Below are 13,630 nucleotides of genomic sequence, written 5' to 3'. Positions count from 1 at the left end.
CCGGACCATATTCCTTTCATCTTTACACACGGTCAACCAATAATCTTCCAATAAAAATAAATAACAGAAACCAGTAAATAAATCTAAAAAAAGCCCAACAAGATAGGCCAACCTGACTATGTTAAATTGCTTTCCTAAATTTGACACCTAGTAGTTAACATTTTATTTTTAATTCTATGAAATCACTTTTAATTTTTTATCAATCCAGTTATATTTTTGTACAGAAAGTCCATGTTTTAATTAAAGCCTTGCTCAAATGTTGTCTGATCGTCAGCAGTCAAATATGAGCATTTGTTGTCATGTAGTGTGGTAAAAATCTTTAAATATTGTTTAGTTTGCTTAAAAGCTTTCAGAATAAAACTAAGCAGCTGCTTAAATAATGATTTAACTGTCTAATAAAGAAGAAAAAGAATACATAAAATGCATTATTTTTTCTATTTATAAGTTTTTCTAATAAAAATGGATTTCAAACTTTCAAGAGTCTTCTTTCACAATGTAAATTTTCATAAATTTAAAAGGATTTAACGTTATGAACATTGAGAATAGGCCGTGGTCTTTGATAGATGAGCTATTTTGTATAGCAAACTTATAATCAAATTTATAAACATTAGATATCTTCGCTGGGCTAGGTGTGTTGCCATAATAAATACAGATGATACCCCAAGATGAATCCTAGAAGGAAACCTTTATCAAGCTAGAAGTTGAGGACAGCCTAACCTGTCCTCAGATAAGAGGACTACATGACCCAGGATGCTAGAAAAAAGTTGTCAATAGTATCTAAGATAAACTATAGGTTCATATTAATAAACTTATAACTATAACTACTGTTCTCACCCGAAGCATTTATTTATTGATCTATAAATTCTTACCTGGTAGAGTAACATCTAATAAATAGGCTCTGGCTGGACTTTGGCAAGCATCAGCATCAAAATCTAGTAATACTGTTCCAACTACAGTGAACAGGACGCCCCAAGGATGTGTCTTCTTATCTCCAAATTTTTCTCCAATAATTTTACCATTTGGCACTAATATAAGTCCTAAAGAATTGATCAATAGGTCGTCATTAAAATGTAACTTAACATACATCATTGTTTCATCTCAAATTACCTAAAACTACTAATAAACTTAAAAAATTTGGTTATGAGGAATTATATCCTATTGATCCAGAGATATTTATGTATATCTGTAGGATACAATTGTTGACTTACACCACCTCTTTATTGACTTCCGACAGGCTTATGATAGTGTAGACAGAGGGAAATTATTAAAGGCATTGTAGTCACTGGGAATACCTAGCAAGTTAATAAAATTAACAAAGATGACCCTGGAAAGGATCAGAAGTTTTGCAAGGTGAAAACTCGAGTGGGCATCTCTAATAGCTTTAGGGTTAACAGTGGCTTAAGACAAGGAGACCTATTATCACCAGTACTGTTCAACCTCGCCCTAGAAGTTGCCATTAGGAAAATAAGGACAAACCCAGGTTGCACCATTTACAATAGGCTCACACAACACATGGCTTATGCGGATGATGTAGTCATCACAGGGAGAACCAAAACAGCACTGGCCGGTGCTGTAGAAGAATTCAAGAGAGCAGCACAGGATTTAGGACTTATTATAAATAGTGAAAAGACGAAATATATGAAAACCTCTAGATAGACCGGGGAGAGAAGAGATATTGTGGATGTGGGGGAAAACATGTTTCATAGCTGCAGTACTTTCAAGTATCTAGGAGGAGTTGTGACGGAGAACAATAATTTAGAAGTAGAAATTAAGGCCAGAATGGTTGCAGGAACCAGATGTTTCTATGCCCGGCAAAAAGCTCTCCGATACAAAAGTCCTTCCAGGAAAGCAAAGCTTTTGTTGTACAAAACAATAATTAGACCAGTGGTAATGTATGGCAGTGAGACATGGACTCTAACCAAGGAAAATAGAAGAGCTCTACTGGTTTGGGAGAGAAGAGTCCTGAGAAAGATCTTTGGAGCCTTTAAAGGTGGACAATCAGGTGGAGAATAAGAAGCAATGACGAAATAAAGGAATTGTATGGAGAGCCTGATATCCCCTGTGCTATTAAGAAGAGCAGGCTAAGGTGGTCGGAACATGTGGAAAGGATGGAGCCCTTCAGGGTACCTAAAAGGATGCTAAATGGTGCACCAGGGGGAAAAAGGAAAAGGGGCCGACCCTGGCGCTGGTGGCTGGATGATTTGAGAGGAATGGGAGTTCAAAATTGTAGGAGTCTCGCTGGAGATCGCGAGGCATGGGAAAGAATGGTGGCAGAGGCCCAGGTCCTACAAGGACTGTAGCCCCCAACAGTGAGTGAGTAGGATACAATTTATTCTTCTATTAAGCAAATCCTGGAATGCTAAACTTTGTGATTAATGAAGTTTTATGCCATTTATACTATATATTTATTCAATACATGAAATTTTTTTACTGCTAAAAATTAAATATAAATTACCATAATTATAATAAATAATAAAGCTGAATTCTAGTGTAGTTTTGGATTCAAACTATCTTGAAAAATAAAACTTCAAAATTTATGGGGTGGGTAATTATTATGTTTTCTTGGTCAATTACAAAAATATTTTATTCAATATAATAATCAAAAACTAAGTTCAATGCAGTTCAAATTTGCTATTTTTTATTTTTCTTTACTTTTCTTTTTTTATCTTGTAGTATTTTGAGTAAGTGATACCTAAATACTCAGGACTTTTCCTCTATCTTCATAAAATGGCCTAACAGGCCACAGGTAACATTTAATTGATAAATAAATGTATATTTTATATATCAAAATAAATCAGCCAAAAGAAGATATTTAAAGAAATACTGCAGTATCTATCCAGTTTAGATTGTAATTAATACTTATTGAATTAATTATGAAATATTAATAAATGCAAGGTGTCAAAAAAAGCTGTTCAGATTACTTTAATCCAGACAATGACATTATTTATTATTTATTATGTTACCTAATAATACACCAGCAGATAACATTAAGATAAAGGGTCTCCTTCTGCCAAGTGGTAGAGAACATCGGTCACTGAGAGATCCAAGTATCGGTGTCAAGAAGAAACCAACTAATGGTGACAGTGCCCAAACCTTTCAAACAAAAAAATTTCTGAATTATAGAGAGTTAAATATTTAATTTACTTGAAAAAAAATTAATCAATTTATCAAAGAAGAGACAGGTATTTAGTTTATAAAATCATTCATTAACTGAGATAAGTGTGATGAATATAATACTTATTTTTTAATTATAACAAATCATTCATAATTTGACCCAAACTATGAATGATTTAAAGTAGGTGTTACAGAAAAGCAGTTTAACAGATACGCTTGAGGATTGCTGGTAGGCCATTATGGTTGTCAATTATGAGATATGACAGAATATTAGAGCTGGTTTATAAGGAAGGAGTGGAGGAGGAAAGGAAGGGGAAAATTTGTTTTAAAAAGTAAAAACAAAATAAAAAAGTAAAGCCCCAGTTAAAGCCAGTTAGAGGAATCATACTGTGGTTTAAGCCTGAAGATGATGTGGGTTGTAGCTTCATGTTTATCATAAGCTAGTTGGAATAACAAAATTGGAACAACTGCAAGTTGATAATTGAATATTTTTAACTGGGTTTTAAATGATCCAAAAGTAGGAAATGAATCTATTGGGGTGATATTTTAATGTTTCAATAACATAGTGTAACCTGTTTTCATTGAACAGAAAGATGCTGACAAAAAAAATTGGAAACTACCATGTCGCTGTTTGAAGGACTGTCTGGTGAACAAGATACTTGATAAGATTCACCTTTAGTATTCCCAGTATTCCATCTTTCACTATTATTCAAAGCAAAGTTGGTTCTATTCTAGCCAGACAAATGCTGCTGAAACACTCCAATTCGTTCTTCTTAGGGAACCAAGTGTTCCAGAGTACTGATCGGTTTTTCATTTCATTTACTGATCTTTCAATGTAGAAGAACTGACTCAGGAACATATAGTTAGGATTTGATCAGTTCTCTTGATCAACAAACATTGCTGAGTAAATGAAATGCTTAAGAAATCTTTATGAATTCTGAGTATAGAATCAGTATATACATGATTATTTCTTAAAATACCAGGGAAAAAGCAAAAGAAATTCTGCATCATCGATGTTAACACAAATGAATGGATTAGTTATTAAAACTATAGAGGCTTTTGTACAGAATTATTTTGAATATATGTAGATGCTGCATTAGCTTCTAAAAGGCAGGAACAATCCTACCATTTTTCTAAAAGTTTGAAGTTAAGTTAATGGAATAATTTATCTTTTTGTTAATTAAGTAGATTGCAGACATAAATAATTAAAAGTTAAGCATTTAAGATAGGAGTTAGGGCGTTACCAGAGGCCCTCTACATGAACCCCTACAAAGGCATTTGGATAATTCATTAATTAAGGTATTTCAGAAATTGAAAACAATAAGTAATCAGTTGAAATTAACAGATAAATAATTTAAATATCACGTATCATTTGTGACGTACCTAATTGTCTTGAGATCGATAGTTTAAAATTAATCATCGAACTATTTAAATTAATAATTTGTGGGAGGGGGGGGGAGGGAAGGGAGAGGAACACCACACTGCTCCACGCCATAGAAACCGTAGGAACTCTCCTAATAATAATCATAAATCAGTAATTGAATAGAACAGCAAGATTTGATAAAATAATTCAAACATTAACACGATTTTTTAATTCTTGTAAATACCTGGTAACACTGTTGTACCGCCGTTTTCACCCATTATGACACAAAAAAGACTACCGCGCAGACAATATTATGAGTTGTTATTAATTGTTGCTAGTATCTGACAATGTTCTTTAGACTCCAAAACGTAAGTGATATAAATAGTATTACTGAGAATATTGTGCGTGACACTTTCAAGTGCTAATTGTTGACCAAGATTCGTTTCTCATTTTATCTATGTAAGTTTATTTATGTTGTAAATTGTAGATTACGTATCCATATAAATACATATAATTTTTTGTTTTAATTGTTTTTTATATTCTAACTTGACAGCTTACCAACTGTTGAGATCACGTTTATGTTCAAAATACACAATTTTAAGTTACTAAAATCTCTGAATCATGTTTACCATGCTTACAGAGAATTTAAATCAGATTGTGAATTCAAAAGGCCAGTCCCAATCCTTTATCTCTGTTTTAATTTTGCTCATTAGGAGTTTCTTAGTCTTAAAAAAATATGTATATGTTTATCTGAAATTATAATCCTTTTTCGCATTTATTAATACGAAAAATTAAAAAAGGAATGAAACATCATTCTGTCGGTAAGTTGTTGTAAATGTTTGCTTTATTTTTTTTAAACCAGCAAGAGTATCTAATATTGTATTGCAAATATTCAGTTTTGTTGCAGTTTAGAAATTATAAAAATTAATAGAATAATGAAGAAAGGAAGTGTGTGGAGAAAAGAGACTTTATAAAATATGTAAAGTAGGTCGTATTTCTAAAATGTCCTTAATTTATTAAATTTATGTTCCTCCATGAATTGACCAAAGAGGAGGAAATGATCAGATTAAACTCACAAGTTTTAGCATTAGTAAATCACTGAAGAAAAATTGAAAAGGATAACAACCACCAGTTTTAGGCGCCCCCATTCTCAAGAAGTAGACAATTTTAATTTTAGGGATAATTTTGTAATATATAACGCATATTAGGTATAGTTGAAACCTAAAATTTTCGGGTTCAAATCCCAGTCGAGTCTGTTCAGCAATATTTTACAGTAGTTATTTCTTGACAGACGTTGACAGTGATTTTTATTTACTTAAAATAGTAGGATTTCTGTCAAATTGTTCTTAGCTGCAAGTTAAGTCAAATATGGGCTTATTTTAATTTTTTTTTTCGCCCCATCCTAATGAAAATGTTTTGATCTACCACTGCATAGGGATTAATAGATGTGCCCATTCTCCTCTAATTTTATGTACTACTTATCCTGGTGTTGTTTATTCTTGACTAAAGCTTAAAATCATTTATGCTTGACTAGCTTAAAATCACTTTGGAAAGAGCTTTTTCAAGAAACATAGAATTTCACGCTTACCTATTTATCGAATCGCGTGAAGTCTAATAATTTTGTTTCTTGATAAAATTAAAATATCAATATTTATCAAAAAATATCATTTGTACTATGTCAGTGATTTTCTGAGGTGAGGTAAATTAAATAACAACACTTCTATGTTGGCTGGGTGTTGTTAAACGTTGCAAACCTTTGAAACCTGAACAAAAACAACCCTCTCCAATGGGCGGAATTTTTAAAAGTAAAAAAGAAATAGGTCCTGGGGACAAATTAATTAATTCTACCATCTTTAATGAAATCAAGATTACCTTTTTCATGATACAAATTATGAAGCTGCAGACCTTGAAAGGCAATAATGGGCTTAAAAATTAAAAAAGATTATTCCAAAGATATCTGGAAATTAATATTAAAACACAGAATAGGGAATAAATGAAATCATAAAAAGAAAAAAAAAATATGAGAGTATCTATAAAAACGATAGTAGTAACGTTTGGACTAGAAATGTTTTAATAAAATATACAGTTTTTCCTAGTTTTCGGTAGAACGTGGACTTAACATATTTAGGAGAACGACCTACATGTAAACCGTGGGATATAAAAAAAACATGTTATAATAAGAAATGAATTAGAATTGCTGTTTGATGTGCTAAAAGAGGCTGAATAAGCTGTTTTGGACCCAGTACGATTACTAAATTTTTAAAAGTTTGTGAATATTGATATCTGAAGGTGGCAGGACTTGTTTCTCATCTTAGTTCTGATCTCGGAGGTACGAAAAAACATTTAGAAATAAGGGTACAACAAACATGTTAGAAATATGTACTTTTTATGGATTTCCGTTAATTTATAGCCTTCATCACACAAATCGGCTACAATAAATATGCAATTTCATTTACACTTCTTTGTCTCAATATTCAGGAGATACGCCTTGAGGGGATGTTTCTGGGAGAATAATTCAGGCAAGCTTAATCAAAACTGTTTGAGCTGTTTTGGAGCCAAAGTCTACATAAAAATAAGTTATTCATCTACTGGGAAAAGAATGATTAATTTGTGACTCATTAGTGGCGAGAAACTAAAACATCAAGTAAAAACATTAGCAACTAGATCGGGCATTCCGATCGCAAGATAATCTTGCCACAGATCGATTAAACGATGGCCAAAACTGAAAATATTTTTTTATAGTGTTCTGAAACACAAATTTTAGTCCAAAACGGCACATTAAATAATTGATCCGATAACCTAGTATTGTGGAAGGTGGGTAATTTTTGAAGCTAATCCAGCGCCACATCAATACGTACTAGTACTCCAGGTGAAAAAAAGAGTTATTTCACCCCAATTTTTATTACTTTAATGAAAACTACGTATAACTATTAGTCAAAATTGTTGAGTCTGCCAAATATAGTTAGTGGTTATACAAAATGTTAAAAAAAAATAAATGTATATATTCGGAACTCCATATCGTTAAAACTGCCTATAAAACTAGGCAACCTTATTAGAAAATCATTTAAAGTAGAGTAAATTTTCTAAAATATGAGCCCTAATAGAGGAGTTTACGTTCTATAGTTCCCGAAATATAGTTTTTTAAAAAGCAGCATTTCGTTAAAGATACACTGAAAAATCAGTATATCTTTTATTGGAATGGAAAATTAATTTTTTTAACGTTTTGAATCAGCAATAATTTTTTATTTCTCCTAACTATACTTTAGACTCATTAATTTCGACTAGTAATTATTCCTTGTTTTCATTAAAGTAATCTAAAATTGGTGTGAAATAATGATTTTTTTTCTCCTTAGGCTCTTGGACTGTATGGAAAGCAAAAATCTCACTAAATATCCTGTGAGTACTAAAATATTGAATTGCAAAACAATAAGTGGTATTATTAAATCATTTTTTTTTTGTTGAGATTCATTTTTTACACACTTTTAATTGTGTAATTATTCAGATAAATATTTAGATATTACTTTAGATTACTGTTACCATTGTCATTCTCGCATGATCAACACCAATTTCTAAAAGAGTTGGAGAAACGAAGGCGGTTTCTGCGGCGTAAGAAAATTCTATTCCCATCACAGCAGCAGATATGAGAACCAGCTCAAATCGTGTCTTTTTCCTGAATAAAATATATAAGATTTATTGTATGATATATGATCTCTAATTTATTATTTAATACATTTATTTATTTTATGTTCTTCAAATAGAGTAGGAAGAACTACTTATGTTTTTATTATAAATCTAACAAGTCAGAATACAAAACTCGACTTATTCCATAGGATAACTTAGAATTCCAAACTTCTATTTACGGGCCTAAATCTTTTGGAATCTGATTTTTGGCCGATGTGGTGTTGATGCCTAAGTAGTCATATTAGTCAATAATTAAATTAGACATATCTCAAATACTTTGTTCAGAATTAAATCATTAGAATTGAAAATATTTTTAAAATAGTATTGTTATGAGTGAAATTGTTGTAGATAAATATTATACACCTGAATATATGAGCATATTCTTCTCCAGCTTCTTTCGGTGGCTGCTTTTGCCTGGAAAGAACAGTTAGAGATTCCCTCCAGCCGGAGAACTTTTCCTTCAGGTTGTCCCTAACTTGGTGAAAGAGGCCGACGGTTCCTTGATAGTCCCTCAGCTTCTCCATCTACTTTTATTAGTTCTGTCAATAAATACAATTATTTAACATGTTTTTAAATAATGGCTAATTGTAGAAATGTAGAATAATTACAATGCCGTTCAAGAGATTCTAAAATAATCAGTAAGAGGCATAAATTAACTATTAGCTTGCAATTGGAAGATTCCAACATCTCACATACAGAGTATAAAAAGACATATGAACTAGAGACGGTACATAACTTCAAAACATGTGAACATTTTGTTTGTTGGATGTCTTTGAGCAAGTTTAGAATAAGTCGTTAGAACCGTTTTGACACTACATTATATTGAAAAACAATTAATTTTACTTTTACGCATAGGGTACCCGATTTAGTATGCGAGGCATCGGAGGCCGAAACCCAGCGAAAAAAAAATTTCAATAGATAATTATGGCACAGAAACATAGACAGGCCAATGGCAAAAATGTGTTATTTGGCTCAAGAAATGTTGAAACCCATAGATCTGTGGAAAATATGAAAATAGGAAATTTGCCCTGAATTCAATAATTTTCTAACCTAGTAGTAATGGTAGAAAAGCAAATAAGTGAGTTGTATTGTTATTATAATACAACGCAACGATTGTATCTTAACAAGTCTGCTTTAGCATTAGTTAGAATTGAGCATTATTCGAGCGAGTGATCTTTGAGACCATAACATTTAACATTTGTTATTAGTGAGTTTGGTTTGAAACAAAAAAAAGAATATTTGATTCAATACTATTATTTTCGGTCATGTATACATATGTTTGTATTTATGAAGTGTCGCAGAAACAAATAATATGATGTTTTACATAAAGACTATAACATGTATGTTCACCCATCTTTTTATCATAATTATATTTCTAATTTTTATTTCTATGAAGTGTAGTTTATCTAAACCTGAATAGTTTTTTAATACAAAAAAAATTAATAGCCAGTACTAATTTATCGATGTAATTGAATTATTGTCATAATATTAATAATAATTTAATTTACTTCTGCATTGATTGCCTCTTGTGAATTGAAATTTCTCGGTTAAAAACACAAAGGATGAGTAACTGAACCTGATGAGGGGAGAGTTGTAAAAAGTTGTTATCTCTGTTTCCAAACTTTTGGCAATTTTAATTTTATAATTAAAGAAATGAGAAAAAAAATATATATTTTTTTAAAATTTAAACTATGTATAAATGAATGTTGAAAATATTATCAGTGGCTATAGTTATTGACTATAGAAGCCCCACATAGTGACACCTGATCATACAGTCTATTATAGGAAGCATTGGGAAGGTTTTCATCTCATTTCTCCTATAATTTTTAAGAATTTTCAAAACTTTTAAAAAGCAATAAATGTTGAATTTAGTGATAGGCATTCATTATTGCAATAAAAAATTTATAAATAGTGATTTTAAATTTTTATGTTCATTTAGTTATTTAATATGTAATTAAATTATACATTAAGCCTGGATAACCCTATTAAATCAATAAATTAATATAAATCAAAGTTTAATTTCACGATATAAACATCATATCCGCTTAAAAAGTTTTTTTTTTTTTTATGCTCGGTGATTTAATACTTGCATTCACAATCATGAACCGCAATTAAAGAGTCACTTAAATTTTTAATAACATTTTAATTAATCACTGGTTATTTTTACCAGCAGAGTGGTCCCTCCTCTTCTCACCTTAAAATGTCACTGTAGCTACAAAAAGACATTGTTATCTTTATGTATGTAATTTTTATATTTGTGTGTAAATTATAAAAGCTGGATTAGAAATTATAAAAAAAAAAAATAAAAAAATAACGCTAGTTATTTTCAAATAAACATTTTTTTTTACTGACCTCAACTCAAGATATTTAAAAAATGGGGTAATAATGGATATGTACTATAGAGATATATTGATACATTAATAGTAATAATATTGTATGTAATAACATCATTGGTAGTAATATAACTATAATAATATGTTAGTTAATAGTGGTACAACATTACAATAATATTTTATATTATACAATTTTTTCATATAGTATTTGATGCGTTTGTGAACATTATGCAAATTTATATAATATTATATCCAAAGGTTATTTTACAGCTAATATCAAATATAAAAGCTTACCTAGGATCAAAACTAGAGGGGGGTGCAAGCCACGGTCAAACAGATTGTAACATTTCAGCTCGGAAAAGTCAAATGAAAACACAATTTTAAGAAAATTATAAATAATTGTTGTAGTGGTTTATGAATTATTGTAATTATTATTTTCTTGAAAAAAAAATTAATTTTAATTAAATGAATAATTCTTTTCGCGTCTGGGAGGGGGGTGTAGCTGTCCTGGTGTAGCTGTCCTGCCCTGTGTAGCCCTCCTGCCCCCTCCACTGGGTACGCCCATGCTCACATACTATTATATATCCATTAATTTCACTAATTTTACTTTTTTTTGCATTTTTTCTTGATAAAACAAAGCTCTGGGTCAGCTATCAGTGGTATTACGTTGTTTATGATGTGTGCGTTTGTTGATCAAAATAAGATGATTGTTTATTCTACACGATTCTAATTACTAAAATAATTTTTTATGTAAGTAGATTTTCTGTTCTTTCAGATCTATGTTCGCAAGATTTGCTTGAGATACATTTCCATAATAAATGGATTGGGAAAATCAAGGCTGTATGATTCTGAACATGTCCCCCTCCTATCATCTAGCGGAATCAGTACTTACCATACTAAATCTAATCGGAAGGAATATTAATTGAAATTAAGGTTCTAATTTCACCATTTGAACAGAAGGTTTTTAATAATAGATATATTTTTTTTCTCAAATATAAACTTTATTGTTAATCCTCACTGATTGATAAAGAAATAAATATTTTACAACCACATTTTCATTTCGTTTCAGTAATGAAATATTAAGTTTTCTTTAAAAATGTATAAACAATTAGGGTACTAACTGCATTTTTAGTATGCGTTCTCCTATATTTCAATTCTCGCTAGTTAAATATTTAAGTTTTCATTAAAGAGGTTTTTTATTTGACAAAATGTATGCAGTTTAAATGCGTACACAGCGCCATCGTTTCTGCACACACAGTACATACCTGTAACACCCCTTTAAGTACTCATGGGTAGAAAAAGGAAGGAAACTTCAACTAGCATCTTTTGTACTATTTGTTATTTATTTTTGAATTTGGAGGGTACGAAAAAAAAATTATGCATTTTATAAAATTTATGCCACAAGGCAATCGAAGGAATTGCTAACTATCAGATATACATATACTTATCTATATCTATGTATTAAATTACTTATTTCGTCAGGGGGGTTCGAAAAAAAAAATTATTTTTTAATTAATAATATAGCTTACAAAATTTATCTGTATACACGTGCTATATTCACAATATATTAATGTATATCTAGAAATGTATCAAGTATTGCTTGTCTAAAATATTTACTTTTAATGTTATTTCATCTGGGAGGAGAATAATTAATTAAAAATTCTGGCGCGGTGCATCACTCAATTTACATTTACTAACCTCCTTTGAGTTAACTCTCTCTAGTTTCAGAACAGATATTCCTATATTATTCACTGTATCAATACTTATACATACTACTTTTCCAAAAGAGACTTTTAGTTGAAAGTTTGATAAACTTCAATTTCACCAGATTTCAGAAAAAACAGTTTACCAAAATCTTCTACCATAAACCATTTATTGAGTGCTACATTTTTTAAGAATTAATATTGAAAATAATAAGAACACATTTATGAAGTTATCATGTTAACTGAAATGTTCATATCTATGGCTTACTTCACAGTGGTGTTAAGTAGATTTCAATTTGAAAAATATAAATAATGGTTCTCTCTTTTAGGAAAATTAGAACTTTTCAATTTTTTTTTTGATTGAACATATTTAATTTTTACGCTTAAATCTAGTCAGTCGAAAAGTAATTTTCCTAAAAGAGAGAATCTATAATTGAATTTTTCAGGTTATTGGAAATGTATTTAGTACCACTGAAGTAAGCGATCATTACGTGGAAACAAAAAAATAACTATTTAAAGTTATGCTGACGAAAAGATTTACTAGACTGACGAAAGGGAAAAACCCACAGAGCATGCGCCTACCAAGTCAAACTCTTAATTCTCCATTACCTTATACGACTTTTTATATTATATATTATTTTTCTGAAATTTTTGGCTTTCTAATTATATATAATACATCTCTTATTTTCGAAAATGTGTTTTACTAAAAATGTACAAAATCGTTTATATAAAGTGACACTTCTTGTACTTTAACGAAAATCTTGCTGTAATATAACAGGTATATTATTATTTCCCATAATTATTAAATATTAATTATATTTCCCATAAAAATTAAAATTGATCATTCACCAAATGTAATTTAAGTTTCGTAAGAGCTAATGAATCAAAAACACTACAGATACACATAACATCCCTTGAAGAATGGTGTCAAAACTGAAGAATCAAAATAAATCCTGACAAATCCCATCAGATCACCTTTACTCTCCGTCGTAAACCTCTACCCTCCTGTCCTACAATATCCTTTCTAAATACTCCACTAACACCTGTTGAACAGATTCGATACTTAGGACTCCATCTTGACAAGAGACTTACTTGGTATCCACATACAAGACTGAAAGACTGTGCGTAGATTTCAATTGCTACAACACCTACTTGACTAACGCTCTAAACTTCCCATTCACTACAAAAATTATTATACACTACTATAATCAGACCAATTTGGACTTATGGAATTGAGCTCTGGGGCTCAGCCAAACCATCAATTTCCTCCCGCATCCAATCCTTACAATCCAAAATCCTACTTAAAATCCTTGATGCTCCTTATTGCGTTACAAATAAACCCATCCACAAAGACCTTGACATCCCATTCGTTGCAGATTTGGCCGAAAACATATATGCGTCTTTTCATTCCAAACTCCTTACCCATCCTAAACAAA

General features: G+C 30.6%; 1 protein-coding gene across 3 annotated transcripts in view; it reads right to left on the bottom strand.

Moving 5' to 3' along the window:
• lovit (loss of visual transmission) overlaps positions 1–13,630 on the bottom strand; it is a 60,778-nt gene that overhangs the window by 8,418 nt on the left and 38,730 nt on the right. The window contains exons 1-5 of one of the 3 annotated variants that reach the window (XM_014428803.2): positions 10,786–10,811; positions 8,522–8,697; positions 8,015–8,147; positions 2,964–3,093; positions 870–1,037 (exon numbers count right to left, since the gene is read on the bottom strand). In XM_014428803.2, the coding sequence (XP_014284289.1) occupies positions 870–1,037; positions 2,964–3,093; positions 8,015–8,147; positions 8,522–8,682 (592 nt within the window). In that variant the 5' untranslated portion in view covers positions 8,683–8,697; positions 10,786–10,811. Of the gene's footprint in view, positions 1–869; positions 1,038–2,963; positions 3,094–8,014; positions 8,148–8,521; positions 8,698–10,785; positions 10,812–13,630 lie in introns of those variants that run through there. The other 2 variants (XM_014428802.2, XM_014428804.2) reach the window with 2 other exon arrangements.

Source organism: Halyomorpha halys, unplaced genomic scaffold, assembly GCF_000696795.3.
Source record: "Halyomorpha halys isolate HHAL.00 unplaced genomic scaffold, Hhal_1.1 Scaffold748.1, whole genome shotgun sequence".
NCBI classification, from domain to species: Eukaryota; Metazoa; Arthropoda; class Insecta; order Hemiptera; family Pentatomidae; genus Halyomorpha; species Halyomorpha halys.
This window is presented reverse-complemented; position numbering and strand designations above follow the sequence as displayed.